Raw genomic sequence first — 17,077 nt, 5'->3', positions numbered from 1 at the left:
ACATGAAGCCCTGGGTTCAATTCCTCAGCACCACATACAATAAAAAAAAAGCTGGAAGTGGTGCTTTGGCTCAAGTGGTAGAGTGCTAGCCTTGAGCAAAAAAAGAAGCCAGGAACACAGGAACAGTGCTCAGTCCCTGAGTTCAAGCCCCAGGACTGGCAAATATATATATATATATATATATATATATATATATATATACATTTATATATATACATGTTTGTGGATATATATGTGGATATATATATATATATATATATAAAATCTAAAACATAATTATCTAAAAGGTTCTACCCCTTGGATCTCATTTCCCTACACATTGAACATTTTAATGGCAGAAATCATAAATGTCTTCTTTTGATGCTCATTCACCTAACCAAATTTCTTGTCTCATATTAAGATAGGGCCTAAAGCTTTCATAGACCTATGAGACATCTCCATTTAAACATCTCAGCTAGTATCATACCCATGCCTTCCTATGACACAAGGACAGCATCACATAATCTGTTCAGATACCTACTTTAGTACAATAAACATGTTATACTGCAATCTGTCTCCCCACTGCTAACTCTTCTTCTGGATATTCTTTCAATCCATTCCTCACCTATAACTTGCCTTATATTTTACTTTTTAAATATCAAGATTTTCCTTTCTCCCTTAATCCTCTATGCTCTACTAGGAGGTGGGAATAGAAAGTCAGAGACCTATGACTGTATTTTTATAACTATATTCCAAATGCCAAGAATCATATTCACCACAAATTAATTATTGGATGAGTTAATGCTTAGATGGCATCTGAGAAGCTATTACTGTAAATGGGACAAAATTTTCCAAACAAATATTCTACAATGGTGTTCAAGTTTATGTCCTACTCACTTCGACTTTGCATAAGTTCCATTGCCTACTTTAAGGCTTTTGAAACTATGTTCTTGCTTTATATCACAAATAATCCTACCCTAAACTTGTCACGGTTTAGTGACTAGTCCTAACAATCTACTGTTCAAAAGCCATTCCTCCCCAGTGTAATTAAAGTGACATTCTGCAGCATGACATTCTTGCTTGTCAGTGCCATTTGCACACTGTGCTATGCGTTCACGCATGTATGCAAGCACACTAACTCACTTTTGCTTTTAATTTATAGGATAATGCATCTATATCAACTAAAGGTATTTTTTCCCCAGGGTTGCAGCCCAGACTCAGGAGCTGGGACCACGCACCAATGAATAGCAATGCAGGACATACAGCAAGCATTTTTGAATAAAATAAGAATGGTTAAAGAAAATAAGATGTCTGATTCTAATTCACTATCCCTCTTGGATACATTTTCAGTCTCTCTCTAATCATAAATTCCACTATTCTAATTTTTCTTCTCTTCATCTATTCATTACATTGGGCAAATTATACCAAAACACTATGTCAAAGACCTATTTCCTTCAAATAACTAACAAAAAAATTGAATGACAAATCATTATTCCCTACAATATCACATCTAATCCTGCTAGTATTTTAGTCTTCTTTTTTAAAAATTCTGGTTATGTTACTCAAGTAGATTATAAGTATAAATAAGTAACAAAATTTTACCCTTTGAATCTTATTTTAGTGCTCTGTACTGGAGCCATTAGGCAAATTTAGATCCATTTCACTTAAATGGAATTATTTATCATTGTTCTTTGATTTGATGATGGTAAGACCAACCTCTAAAGGTAATTTCATTCTGAGATCTTGTTAGTGAGTAGTATGTTGGACTTTTAAATCTTCTATTTCAGACTCCAAAGGACATCTTCATAAAAATGTCCCATGATAACTGCCCATTTTCAAATACATTATTGAAACATTTGTTGAAAGAATTCCTTTCATGTATTCATTTTTTTGTAGGCGAGAAACTTTTTCTCTCTGAATCATGGTAAGATTGTTAAACAGGAAAGAAATATATTTTGTAAACAAACAAACAAACAAAATACTTGCTTTTGAGCTTCAATCTGTTTCATTCTCAAATATATGCTTTCTGAGAAACCATACCTGATTCATTATCCAGTTCCTTTTAATGCTGAGCAGAGTGTTACTAGTAAAAGTCCATACATCTTATGATGTCCATGATGGGAGGTGTTGTGGGAACTTAAGAGATCTCTTTTCTAATATTGGGGAACTATTCCCCAGCTGCAACTTTAGCAGCTCAGGACTTAAACTTGACCCCTTCTCTAGACAATTGTGCTCCACTAATTGGTGCAGGCTTGCTTGGAAAGTCAAGGCCAAAAGGTCAACCAATGACTGATGAGGCATATAAAAAGCTTGCCTTACATGAGTTTATACTCTAAAGCACATCCCTGGCTAGACTTTACTTGAGACTGCTTTACAGGCTCTTTCCCCTAATCTCTCCATCTTTTTCCACGTTTCTCCTAGATATCAATATCTCCAAAATTATCTCTGAAAGAATTATCTTGTCAGGTTCCCTCCTACAGGCAATTCTGCAAACCAATGTCACCATTATTGTTTGAAAAGAAAACACATTACATATGGTATATGAAATCTGAACATCTGAGGGTTTTTAAAATAAAGCTAATTTTGCATCTTCTTTATAAAGTCTAAAACTAATTAAAAGCTAAAAATCAAAGGACTGTTTAAAAATGAAAATTGTGTATAGGACATATCAAACTGCTTACGATCTCCATACACTTTCAGAGCTGCTCTTCAAGGCCCTGAGTTGACATTCCAGGAATTTGGTTACGTTGCCACCTCTTCTCTGACCAAACTCAGAATTTTCCACTTTTTTCACAGAAAGCTCTTTCTTTACCTACTCACCTGCTTTGTTTATCCCTCTGTATTTGAGTCTATCCACAAATGTAAACGTTCTACATACGAGCAAGAATCCTAACAGTCACTAGTATCCATCCATATTGTTTCTTTCTGTGAGACTTGTTTCTATAGCCCTTATGGTTGTAAGAATTTATATGGTTATAAGAATTTATAAACCATCTCCAGTAGTCGTATAGGTTTCATCAATTTTTAGTACTTAGATAATAACATATTTATGCAAATATACTAAATCCCAAATACATCTTCCTTCCATAAGGAGTAAGAGCACAGGCATACTGACTCACACCTGAAATCAAAGTTACACAGGCTGCAGAATCAAGCTCACTGCAGTTTTGGACTAGCATGTACAAATAACTAGATGTGGTGATATGCACTGGTCATCTCAGCTACACAGGAAGCACAAAGAGTAGAATGTAATTGAAAAAAATGAAGCATAAAGGGCTAAATGTATGTGTCAAGTATTAGACTATCTACCCAGCAAGCACTTGTTCCTGAATTGAAACCCAATTATTACACAATAAGGAGTGGGAAAAAATACATTTTAGTTGAATGACAATACATAGTCATAATAAAAGGTAATGAGAATAAAGTACCAAATATCAGAAAATATAAAAGTTACTACACTTTTTAATTAGCATAGACCATATATAGAGAGATAAAGAGATAGATAGACAATGGATAGATAGATAAATATAGATAATTTTATTATCTTTGTAGGATGCAGAGGGCAGGTGGAAGGCATAGAGTACCTGAAACCACTGCAGTTTACAAAATTCTTATTATTGAAGACATTTTTATGTCAGGCCTTACAGGATTGGAAAATGTTCCTAAACAGGGAAATACTGGTGGGGTGGTCAAATGAGGGTTAAGAGAGAAATTTCCTGGGAGAAAGCAGATGGACAAGGAGGTCCAAAGAGTGCCAAATCAGGAGTAACAGCCCAATGGCATATGGAGGTGGGAGAATGATGTCCTATTGAAAGTATGTCTTGTAAAAAGGTGAGGAGTCATAAAATCTATCTTACTTATAAATATGTCATTTTTTCTATTTCTGCTATTGTCCTCTGAGACTAGACTATTGTCATGTATTCCAATAACATTACATATTTCTTTAAAAATACCCTGTTGCATTGCTACAAATTGTCAAATTCTTATGCATGTGAAATCCTACTAATAGCTTTTCAAGGACATGTTCAAATAACACCCCTATAATATAACTGGTAGTATAATAACATGTCTCTCAAGTTGGGAAAATAAAATAGGTAATGATAATGACTTCCATAAAATCAAACTATAAATTATTTTAGCAACATAAAAAATGAGTGTATTGCTACCAAAATCAGAAGAACTGTCAACACTAATATTCTTACCATTCTGCTTCACAATTTAGCATGTGTCAGAAATACTTCATACCTGTGGGTCTCTGCAGGTTCTTTTGTACTAAAATCCTTCTTAGAGTGCCATCCATGGCTGCTTCCTCTATGTGGGAGTGGTCACCGATGACAGTCCAGTACATCATCCTGAAGAGAGTAGGTTAAGGATATTAGCCTAGAGATGGTGCTGTTATAACCTGTCTTGGCTCCCTTAGGCTTTTATCTGCAGATCAGAATCACTCCCAGGTCTCTTAATGGTCTTTTAATAAGCAGATTCCTGGATTCAATTTGAAAATATACAAACTAGGAAACAACAATAAGGGGCCATGGAAATAAATATGTTAAAGAAGTGTTGACCATTCTAAATTTTGGTAATTGTATATATCATGGTCAACTAATCACTACATAAATTTAAGTTTGGAAAGATCATTTGTATCTCAGTAGGTAAATATTTCAATCATTGAAAATACCTTGCCATGACATCTTCCATATTCAATTAATGTACTACATATTGTTATAGTATTAACAAAAACTGTAGATTCATGTCAGTAGCTATACGTTCATCAGTCAGCTTCTTTATTTTGTAACATGTCCATAAAATGAGAGAGATATAAGCAGAGACATCCAAGCACATACTGAATATATAACATAACAAACTTTCTGAGAACAATTATTTTGTATCATTATTAGTGGGTGATGACATGATTATGAGAAAGTGAAGTAGAGAAATATGGACTGTTTTCAGATGTCTTGTTATTCCATTACATGTCAAACATTATAGAAAAAATCACAGAGTACAATACAGCTAATTACATTGAAAGATCAACACTGGACTATTTACCTACCCTTGTTTAGGATTTACAGCAATAGCATAAGGTTCTCCAGCCATGTTTGTTAAGAGTCTGGTGCAGTTGGGCCCATTCAGCTGTCCGACATTGATAGAGTACCTCAGACTGGTCCAATGAGTGGTGTAATAGCTGAACCAGTGCATTCTAGAATGATCAGTCCAATAAATATTTCCAGCAACCCAATCAACTGCAATGTCCCTGGGTCTTTTAAATTCAGGACACTAAAAGAAAGAACACACAACCATATTTTCAAAGGGAAATTAATGTACTTTTCTGTATATACACATTGACATTGTAATAGAAAAATTGCCATATCTTCTTACAGAGATTTCAAAATACCTCTTTTTAAAGTCATTATTCACAGTTATATGACTAAAAAGTCTTAAGTACATTAAACTACACTTGTTTAATGAATGTATTGCTAAAATATTTCCATGACTATAAGAAGTTCATCTGTGACCTCTCCCAGTCAGTATCTTATGCGTAGCCATAATTAGTATGTGGGGTGTGTGTGTGTGTGTGTGTGTGTGTGTGTGTGTGTGTGTGTGTGTGTGTGTGTGTGTCCCATTCCTGGGTCTTGAACTCAGGGCCTGGGCATTGTTCCTGAGGGTTTTTGTTGTTGTTGGTTGTTGGTTGATTGGTTGGTTTTCTAAAGACTACTACTGTACCACTTGAGCCACAGCTCTACTTTTGGCTTTTTTACATAATAATCTCATGGACTTTCAGGCCTGGGCTGACTTTGAACCTAAATCCTCAGATCTCAGCACTGTGAGTAGTGAGTATTAGAGAAGTGAGTCACCAGTGCCCTGAGTGAAATCAGAATTCTTATATGTAATACCATAGATTATTTGAAATATCTTCACATAGTCACAAACATACCACTTTCTTATTGACTTGTGCTCAATATCATGCTTTCATAAACACTCATTGCTAGGTAGAATTTCATCTTATGAATATATAATTACTTCTTTATAGGTCTTCTGATTATGCCCACATGACCTATTTACAATTTTAGGCCATTGAAAATGATATATGATGATTAATTTTCTCACACAGCTCCTCATTTCTTTTCTATATTTATCTAACAGTGAAATTGTTGAGTCTTAAGTTATACTTATCTTGGCTAGATAGTGCTAGTATATGGTATATATAGTTTACACAGATATAACATTTTCAGCAATTCATGGTAGCATAAAATTTTGTCTACATTCTCATAAAATATTTAAATTCAAATGAGCATTTAGAGATTTGCTGTAACTTAACATCATTTAAGGAAGGTTGCAAATATATCTAATAGTTTGGAGACCTCAGAAAACATTCAACTTGTGATGTAATAGTAAAAGACTTCATTAGGAACAAACAGCAAGGAAAATATTACATTATCTGTGTCCTTCAATTAACTTGATCACGTTGAGCTGGAACTAATGTAGTAATAATTGGACATAAGTTTATAGTGCATCACCAAAAATGAGAAGGGATTCCCAGGCATGGCATATCAAGAATAGAAACAATTATTTGAAGGTGAAGACAACTTAGACATATAGTCAATGTTAAGAGCATCATTAGGATTTAATGCAAGAAGCAATATGATGTTTTAACTCATAACCTATAACCCTCACTATAATACTCACTACATGAGCGAGTGTTGCACAGAATTTATTAAGCAGTATAATGGCAGAGATGAGACCAAGCATCATAAAAAGAAAATGTGATGTCAAAAATAAGACTTGTAAACTGCTGTTTGCTGGGTAAAAACTAAACGCTTGGAAGAAAACTATGGCTTAAACCACACAGAGAACTCAGAGACAGTTTCTAATGATATTTACTACCAGCCTTTTGACATATTGTACTTCAACAAAAAATACAATTATAATAAGTACCTTATTTCTCAGCCCTACTGATCAATATTGTCCATATACTAGTAGATATCTTAAAGTTATCTAAATTATATATAAAGCACTCTGAAATACAGTGAGCATAGAAAAATACCTACTTTCTCTTGACAGATGTAAGTATACATTCATACATAGTGCCTTCTCTAATGCTATTTTGGGCCAAAATATGACCTTTAAACTCTTTTAAACCTGGAATATTCATTTTACTTGATCAAAAACAGGGTGTTTCTCTTTTTTGTTTTGATTTTCATTTCTTTATTGTTAAGTGATATAGAGAGGATTTACAGTTTCATATTTAAGGCATTGCATACATTTCTTATCCAACTTGTTACCTCCTCCTTCATTTTTCCCCCTCTTCTCCCTTCCCCACTTCCCTCCCCCTATGAGTTGGACAGTTGGTTTACACCATATAGTTTTGTAAATATTTCTGTTGCATTGGTTTGTCTTTTTGTCCTTTGTCTCTTGATTTTGCAATCTTTTCATTGTACATGTTTAAATCATACCAGTGACCACTTGCAGTCTATATTACTCATGCTTCTCTTGCACTCAGAAGTTTGATTTTGTAATACTCTTTCCAGATTAATGGGTTTCCAAAACTCTACTAACTGTAAATCCAATAAGGATAAATCTAATTTCCGTTTCACTTCTAGTCTAAGGGACATGAATTAGAAGAAAAAGAAAAACCTATTGTTTCAAACACAGAAGATACTGATGATTTGTAAATTATTGGACATCACAAAATGTTATTCTTTGATTATGGGTAAAATGATTTCTACTGTTATTCCAGTGTTATCTAAAGTAGTCAGAAAAAAGGGTCATTGCTAGTCACATCCATTCACTGGTGTTTCCAGTGGCAAGAGGCTAGCAAGGTAAAGCTGTTACCAAGTGTTCATCCTCAGTCATTCCCAACTTTTTGAATACTCACTGATGCTCAACACTGAAGAGAGCATTACAGAACAGGGCATCAAGGAAAAGAAGATTTTAAGAGAGAAAGTCGTAGAGAAGGATAAAGAGGAGAATGAGGAAGAATAAGGATTATCATTATAAGAATGTAGCAGCAGTAAGATATCAAGCAGTAACAATATCAAGGAACCCATGTCCAAATAGAAAATCATTTTCTTTGTTATGAGTTACATTAGAAAGAAATAATTCCTAACTATTTTCCACAGCTAGACCAAGATTGTGAGTGGTGTTAGCAATGTAAGAGTGGCTCATATAAACTGAGTAACAGGCAGAAAAGTTCCTATTGGATTTTGCTATAATAAACAACTTATGAGACCTGACAAATAAATCAGATTTAAAAAGAGGGAAAATAAACTAAAGTTCAAAGACTAAAATGAAATAACAGGCTTGAAATTTAGGATAGGAAACCTTAAACCACTTGACTTTAAAGAGACTGAAAACAATACAGAAAGAAGACACTATGTTTCAAAGAAAATGAGAAGAATAAAATCATTTATTCCTTAGTCTAGCTCAATAAACAGAAAGGTCAAGGAACTAGAGACATCAATTAAATGTAGTGTATCTAAGAGATATCAGAAGGCAGTGGTTACCCTGACAACCATAGGTATTGTTCTTATTCCTGCACAAACTCAAAGACACATTTTGACAGTTTCTTCAGACAAATGGTCTCTTTCTTAATAAGCTCTCTAAATACATAGGGAAAGTTGTGGTGCCTAAGGCAGTCTGTTTTGTGTAGGTATATTAATCTTATGAATGGAACACTGCAATCTTACAGAAAAAATGACAACTTGATTGTAACAAAATTAAAGATTCTTATTTTAAATTATCATTCCTGTGCACTTTCAATTTCTGTGTATTGGAAAGTATCTGTTATAATTCCAGCTTCTATAAACTAAAGATATAAGTCCCTGAAGCCATCTGTTTTAAAACAGAAAAGAAGAACAAACTTATGAAAAGGTAATTTAAATATTAGAATAGGAAAGATTGTTTTTTAATATAGTTATAAACATATTAAGGTTGTTTTACTTAACAAACAATGAATATATTTAAGTAAAATCCTCCATATAAAATACACAAAAATTAGCATAGAAAACATAATGAGGGGTTGGGAATATGGCCTAGTGGCAAGAGAGCTTGCCTTGTATACATGAGGCCCTGGGTTCGATTCCCCAGCACCACATATACAGAAAATGGCCAGAAGTGGCGCTGTGGCTCAAGTGGCAGAGTGCTAGCTTTGAGCAAAAAGAAGCCAGGGGCAGTGCTCAGGCCCTGAGTCCAAGGCCCAGGACTGGCCAAAAACAAAACAAAACAAAAAACTGATATTGCTTAGGAAAACATAATGAGTGTTTGAGTACTAAATGAAAAGTTAATTTTATCCACATATCTAACTTTTGAAAATGTATATGTATACATGTATCTATCCTAAAACTGTAAACACTTTTTTCAAAAACTATTCCTGTGAGTTATAGAAAAATAGGTCAATATTCAGGAATACCAGTCACATGTTTTAATGGTATATGTAGCAAATTAGCCATTATTATTTGGTTCTTTTATGGTTATATCCAAGCTGATTACTTATTTTTATTAATTACATAATTGTTTTAAACAACTTTTGTTATTGTCAGTTTTGTGAGTAAAGAGAAGGAATGACTTAAATCAATAAATTATGAACCTATGAGGTAGTGGGTCAAAACAGCAATAAATGAATAGAAAATGGGCATAGAACAAAATATTGTCCTTATGTTTCTAGAATTATCAGTAATTATCTAGAATTATCTAGAATTTTCTTGCTAGACTGGGTTGTTAGGCTGACACTGTACCACTTGAGATTCAGCTCTAGCCTTCCTTTTTGGTGATTAATTTGAAGATGAGTTCCCATGAACTCTTTTACTCTGGCTGATTATGAACTGTTAGACCTCTGGATGTGAAACTTCTGAATAGCTAGCATTAGATATATGAGCCATGTGCACCTGGCTAAGACTAAAATTCTTAAGATGATAATGAATTATTGTATGAGCATGTCCCTTCAAATGATAACAGTGAGTTTGAATTAAGGAGACTGGGTCTATGCTTCTAGATAATTGGCCCTTGTTTTCCTCCTCGTTGTTACCCTAGATGGTTTGCTTTTCCCCAATATTTTTTTTAGGCTTAGTTACTCACAACTATGTGTTCTTGGCCTAAATAAGCTTTGTGCTAGCTGAATTCAGGTTGCTGTTCTTTGCACAAGAGTCCACAAACATTCCTCCGGCTCTTCCATAAACACAATTTGGCCTCTTAAGTGTTGTCTTCTCTGTTTCTCCAACTGCATTTCCTTACAAGTTAAGCCTCAGATCTGAGCCTCCTGAGTAGCTAGGATTACAGGTGTGAGCTACCAGTACCTGGTAAGCCTTTATGTTTTAATATAAGCTGAGCTCTCTGGTGACTACTTTCAATGACAGTAATAATGAAAGTGATGTTTCCTTAATAAAGTAGATTTGTTATATTGCGATTTCAAAATAAGTGAAGGAAATAGAATGTTTAATGGTTCTACAGAGAAGAGTTAAACAACATATACATGTGAAATTGAAGTGTGTTTGTGGATGTCTGTGTATATGTGTTTTTATGTTGTCAATTATGTAAGGAGATAGAATGTGGTGGGAGATGAGGCTGAATTTTATGGAGAGACTTGGGAAACAATGGGTTTGCAACAGAAATTAGTTAGGAAGTTTTAAGTGGCAATGACCAGTTTGAAGGTAGATTGGTGATTGTTACTGAGTAGTCATTACCAGTTGTTTTCCCAAACTTAGCTAGTACTTGGTAGCTTGCTTACATGTAATCTACAGACTCATTTGGTTAGTGTTCAGAAAAATCACACACTAGTGGGCTTTGAATCTTTGGCCATCATTGGTTGATAACCTTGCTTTTATTCATTTCTCCTGAAATACTGGAGGTCATTTGTACATACAAGCACTCTGATAATTGGCCAGGGTATGAACTAAAAATAAGATTTCTAAAAGCTCCTAGTAATTCCAATGCCCTTTAAATGTATAACATGATAATGAAAAGCATGAAAATATGAATACATCTGTAAGTTACCTTAGACATTTTGTGTGTATGTGTGGTACTGAGGACGGGACCCAAAGCATCACACATGCTATACAAGAAGACTTACTCCATGAGCTGTGCTTCCAGATGTTTAGTTGGATTTTTACCTTGGACATAAGTTCTCAAATTTGCAATGTTACTGGCCTCTGTCTTTTTTTTTTTTCAAATTTTTATTATCAAACTGATGTACAGAGAGGTTACAGTTTCATACATTAGGCATTGGATACATTTCTTGTACTGCTTGTTACCTTGTCCCTCATATCCCCTCTCTCCTCCCCTTTTCTCTTCCCCCCCCCCCCAGGTGTTCAGTTCACTTACACCAAACAGTTTTACAAGTATTGCTTTTGTAGTTGTTTGTCTTTTTTTACCCTGTGTCTCTCAATTTTGGCATTCCCTTTCAATTTCCTACTTCTAATACCAGTATACACGGTTTCCAATATACTCAGATAAGATTACAGAGATAGTGTAGGTACAACCACAGGAAGGTGATACAAGAACATCATCAATAATAGAAGCTACAGATACAAATGGGACGTTGAAAGTAGTTACAACTGTGATATAACAATCGTTTCCATAACATGGAGTTCATTTCACTTAGCATCATCTTATGTGTTCATAAGGGTATAGCTATTGGGCTCTTGTGATGCTCTGCTATGACTTGCCTAAACCTGTACTAATTATTCTGGCCTCTGTTTCTGAGAGCTCAGATTACAGATATTCATCAGCATATCCACATTATCTTAGTTATTTTCAAGTTGTATGTTAAAATTTTATGAGTCATATTAAATTTGAGACATTTATTAGGGAAGAATATCAGTATACATTTATTTGCTTGAAATAGGAGAAATCAATATGTACCTCATGAACATAGAAGTAAGTGGCATAAAGTCAAATAAATTAACTTTTAGATTAAATGAACCAGATTATTTCTCTATTATAATAAATATTTAGAAAGCAGGGTAGATTATGTTAACAGTTTTGACAATTTTATTGAGGTTAAGAATGTTTGGGAAGACTCATTTTGGGTATGGTTCGAGGAATACCTTGAGTTGGAGAACAAAATAAAATGCAAACAATCCTGGGAGACTATCCTAATATGCTAATGGGAAAAGTATACAGAGCTTTAATCAGTTGTTGTTGTTATTATTATTAATTACTATTATTATGGCAAAAACGTGAACAAAATGGGATCATGCTTTCAAGGTAAATAATATTTAAGCTTTTGACTAAACACTGGAGATAAAAAGAATAGTTTGCAAATTTGAACACTGGTCAATATGACAGACACTTGAACAATTCCTTGGCACAAAGGTAATACTATTAGAGGAAACATTCAAATGGTAAGAAATGACTGAACTTATGTGTAATATTTGCTCTGTCTAAGTATGTGTGTGTATTTCAATTTTTACAACATGTTTACTAGAGAAAGCATCACTGAAAATAATCTGGTCTTCAGTTGAGTAGTTAAAAAATACAAGGGCAAAGGCTTTGTAATTCATTGTTGAAATCTCTTAATACTGTACTAGAGCAATCAGAGAAGTGTTTGGAATTAAGTACAGCAAGAGACTCATACCATAAAAATCTTTAGTCATCAATTTTCTTATAATTGACTCTTCAGCTACAGCCATGGGAACATTTCTAGTTAGAGTTCTAATGTTCAGTTAATCTGTGAATAAAGTTTCATTATAAGACTATACACTTTCTTCACTCTTAAATAAATTATTCACTGGCATATCTCCTGTAAGAATTATGATATTATATAATTTACACACAGTAGGACAAATATTTCTTTAATTTTCTAAATACTTAGTGCCAATAAGATGTCTTATAAATTTTTCTTTCATATATTTTCACAAAATGCTCTATCATTATCATTCTGGTTTTTATTCAGTGTTCAACTAGGATATAAGTGCTATGATTTTCTTCATTTTAAAAATTGTTTTCAAAGGTAGGTAAAAGAGCACATGCCTGTAATACTAGAAGTTGAGGTAGGAGGATTGTTAAATTCAAGGACAGCCTGGGCTATCTAGTGAGGAAGTGAGATGACTCTATCTCAAAATTTAAAGACAGGCAGATATAAATATAAAGAAAGAAATGGAATACAAAAAACAAGAAACAGAAAGGGGAATAGAAGGGAAAAGAAATATTTGTTACTAAGTTTGAAGTGTTTATAAAACTAAAATGATATGAGTAAAGCCAACAAACGGGAAATTTAAAAAAAATGAGCACTATATATTCATTTTAGTAGAAACACTACAAAATTTGTGTACTCACAATTTATTGTTCGATCTATAAACTACAAATCTTCAAACCATATTAAACACTGGAAGCAAGGTAAAAAAATACTAGAATAACACACAAGCTGCAATACACAAACTGAAAAACATCAATGCACATCATGACTATCAGTTTAGTCATCATGCAATATTTAGAAACTCATTATGTCACATAATAGTAATTCTTTTTCTTTCAACTGTGAATATAACAACTTCATTATCTAAGGTTTGGAAAGAAATGTAACCCCAAACTTACTGTTAGCTAATATTGGATTATAACAGGGGAAAAAAACATTGTGTCTCTAAAATTAAACTGTGAAAAATCATATATTTTTAACTTTTAGTTCTAAAAATATGTATTGTTCAGAAAAAGCTGATTGTGTATGATAATTGGCAATGGCTGGAATACAAAGACGGCTCATTACTAGGAAATTTCTCATAGTAATTTCATCATAGTTGTGCCTTCTCGCAAATTAATCTATCCATGCAATACAGCCTGAATATCAGCCACTACTTTAATTCTTCTAATTATATTGTGTGAAAAACTTGAAAATTAAAACATGCAAGAATGTTCAAGAAACTAGAAAAAAATGAAGAATTGTGACAGGAATTGCTACATAATATAAAAATATTCCATAATATTTTGATAAATTTTAAACATATATTAAGTTTGGTCATCCAGGAAAAGATAAAATGAATATAACAGATCCTTCACCTAAACCTAATTACTTTATGGCATCAATGCTATAGGGCATTAGGAGTGCCCCTCAATCACTGTATAAATGACAGATCATTTAATAATATTTAGGGTTAACATTAAATCCCTACTCACATATACTTATCTATTCCGATAGATAACAATTTTAAATTTTAAAAACAAAAGCAAAACATATGAAAAATAACATGAGCATACTGCATGGATAGAGATCATCTTACATATTGTGTGCTATTAAAAAGTACTGAAGGAAAATATAATCATAAAACATGCCTTTATGTAGTATACAAAGTGAAAAAAATTGTGTTTGTTTATTTGTGTGTGCATATGTTCATCCCATTGTTTGCTTTAAATGAAATTTTGGTTATGATTGAATAAGTTGTTGCTACTTCATCTTCAAGTGTTCCACAGTATAATCAATAATTTTCTTAATGGTATTAATTCTAGATACTTGTTTCCTGTAGCCTTTGGCTCTAACACTAGAATTTGATGAAACTACTTTAAACACACAGGCACACACACACACACACACACACACCTGTGTGTGTTTGTGCAAATCTATGTCCTTGGACAAATTTTTGGATATGGTATCATGTGTTGAGTGTAGGAATTACTAATTATACTTCAATTAAAAATCAAAACATATTAAGGCAACAAAATTTGTCCATTTGCTGAAAGCTTCCCAGGGGAAAAAAATAGCCTAATCAATTTTTAGAAGGAAAGATATGATTAATAATGAATGAATTATAAATGTGTTCATTTTAAAAATTCTCTCTTGCACAAACAAGAACATATCAAAATGGTATCCATGTCTCAAAACAAATAGATCAAGTGAATCTGAACATTTGTTTTGCTGAGAAATATTGATTTCTGACAATAGCATAATCTGCCCTACATGATTATTTGGATTCTTTCAAACAATGACCTACACGTTATAACTTACTATCGTAAACTTTTCTTGTATAACTTTTCTTCCTAGAATTACATACTGCCCCCAGATATGTAGTTTGGTTACAGAAGATTAAAAAATTCTGACTTCTAAGAGTTAATGCAGAAATCTCATTATGCCTGTTTAAGTATAGATTGGATCACGTCACTCTTTTAATCTTTAAATAATTTAATTTTCTTAAAGGATAAAAACAATCAACCCAATTTTGTATAGCCTAAGGTTTTAGAGAAATCATAAGCATTTCCAACTATAAATAACTTAATCTGCATTTGAATTTTATATTTATAATTGTAATTAGTATTCCAGCCATTTTCACAAAGTACAGATAAGTATTCTCTTCACCATCTCCATAGGGGGAAAAAACAACATATTAAAATTTGTATTTCCTTGGAGTGGACTTTATATAATATTTAGTTTTCTGAGCAAAATACTCCTAGTTTCTAATAGGCCTTTACAAAGATAGTAATATACAAATCTATTCAATTAATGAGAATATGCATTATCATATTGTTATCACCTAACTAGCTCCTTCAAATTAGATCTCTGATCATAGGTCATAATTTGCCTATAGTTTATTTTTTTCTGCTTATTGGTTCATAGATACAACCACATATACTACAATCTGCCTAGAGCAGGGGGAACATTGTGAATTTTATTTTCAAACTGCAGAAAAGTCTCAGTCAGAATATTTTTTGTGTGCCAAAAAATAATAAATGAAAAATCAAAGCTGGCTCAAGACCAGCTCAGATAAAATATTAATGAGACCCCATTCAAAACTCTTTGCTAAAGTGATGCTTTGACCTCAGGTATGCAGGAATCTTAGGTAGGAGGTTCATATTTCATGCTGGCCACATACAAAAATGCAAGTTGTAGAGCTCCTGCTAAATAATCCCAAGATCCCAAATTCAAAGCGCAGTGCCACACCAAAAAAAGAAAAAAAAAAGAAAGAAAGAAACAGATCTCATGATCAATTTAATATTGGTGGTAGTATGAGCATATGTTTTACATCGATGACAGAGTAACTCATTTCATAAGGGAAGAAAATTCTGTATCAAAAATATGAATTTCAGATAAACAAATACCTATGGCTTAGGTATTATTATCTGGAAGGGGATTTAGAAATTGCATCATATTATATGTTTTTCATATGAGTGATTACTCATATGAATAGGAATGAGAATATGACAAAAGAATAAGAGATGTTATATGTGCCTCAATTAATAGTTCTAAAGTTCACATGGGGTAATAGCAAAAATCAATACAGTATGCACTTATGTGCCAAGAAAAGTTGAATATATATCTATCATATATGCATATATATATATATATATCCTCAATATGACTTCCTGAAATACTTCATAGCCTAGTAAAGTACAGGAACAAAATTCAAACCAAGGCAACATGAACCCACAGTCCACAATACACACTATATTTTCTTTATTACCTCAAAAACAAAATTGTGACATATGCACAATGTTCTCATGAAGTATATTTGTCTTTTCATGATGAACTAATTCTGACTCTACCCATGAGATTCATAGTGAAGGAAGAGGACAGATTATCTATATTTATTGACTCAAATCTAGTAACTGTTCTGAATAGAAGTAAAACTATTATGCAACATTGTTTTGGGACGGAAGCTTTGAAAAAGCAGTTCAGGTATATACAAGTTTTTACTTACTGATAATCTATTCTAAACCCAATTTAATAGCTATTTTTGTTCTGTCCCTTCCTAGCCTCTTAGCTTCTTTTTAAACCTTCTTAGGGACAAAATTAAAATATGCTCAGTATTTGCATCAAATGGTATTTGTGTAGTTTAAATTACAGGCATGAATCACAGGCACCTGTCTAATTATGATCTCTTAAAAGTAAAATATGGCAAGATATGTCTGTCAAATATTCAGTGTGGTTTACTTACAATCAGTCCACTGTTGACTTGTCTTTTTTCTCTGCCATGGATCCTCTTGTAGAAAATTCCACCTGGATTAAACTGAGTACTCCAAATAATCATATTTCTTTGATAATATACATCCATTCCTGTTATCCTTGAATTATGCTCAATATGAGAAATTTGTTGATGATCACCACTGTAGTTGAATGGATATATAAAACCCAGGATATCAGTGTCATTAGCAATGTAGAGAACTTGATCTTCAGAGCCTG

The 17,077-nt window shown here is 33.0% G+C and overlaps 1 protein-coding gene across 1 annotated transcript in view; it reads right to left on the bottom strand.

Moving 5' to 3' along the window:
* The window catches only part of Lrp1b (LDL receptor related protein 1B), a 1,711,024-nt gene that overhangs the window by 102,954 nt on the left and 1,590,993 nt on the right, over window positions 1–17,077 (bottom strand). The window contains exons 77-79 of the mRNA XM_048345540.1: window positions 16,833–17,074; window positions 5,030–5,253; window positions 4,225–4,331 (exon numbers count right to left, since the gene is read on the bottom strand). Of these exons, the coding sequence (XP_048201497.1) occupies window positions 4,225–4,331; window positions 5,030–5,253; window positions 16,833–17,074 (573 nt within the window). The remainder of the gene's footprint in view (window positions 1–4,224; window positions 4,332–5,029; window positions 5,254–16,832; window positions 17,075–17,077) is intronic.

Source organism: Perognathus longimembris, chromosome 4 (assembly GCF_023159225.1).
Source record: "Perognathus longimembris pacificus isolate PPM17 chromosome 4, ASM2315922v1, whole genome shotgun sequence".
Taxonomy (NCBI): domain Eukaryota; kingdom Metazoa; phylum Chordata; class Mammalia; order Rodentia; family Heteromyidae; genus Perognathus; species Perognathus longimembris.
The sequence above is the reverse complement of the archived record's forward strand: the minus strand, read 5'-3'. Positions and strand labels throughout refer to the sequence as shown.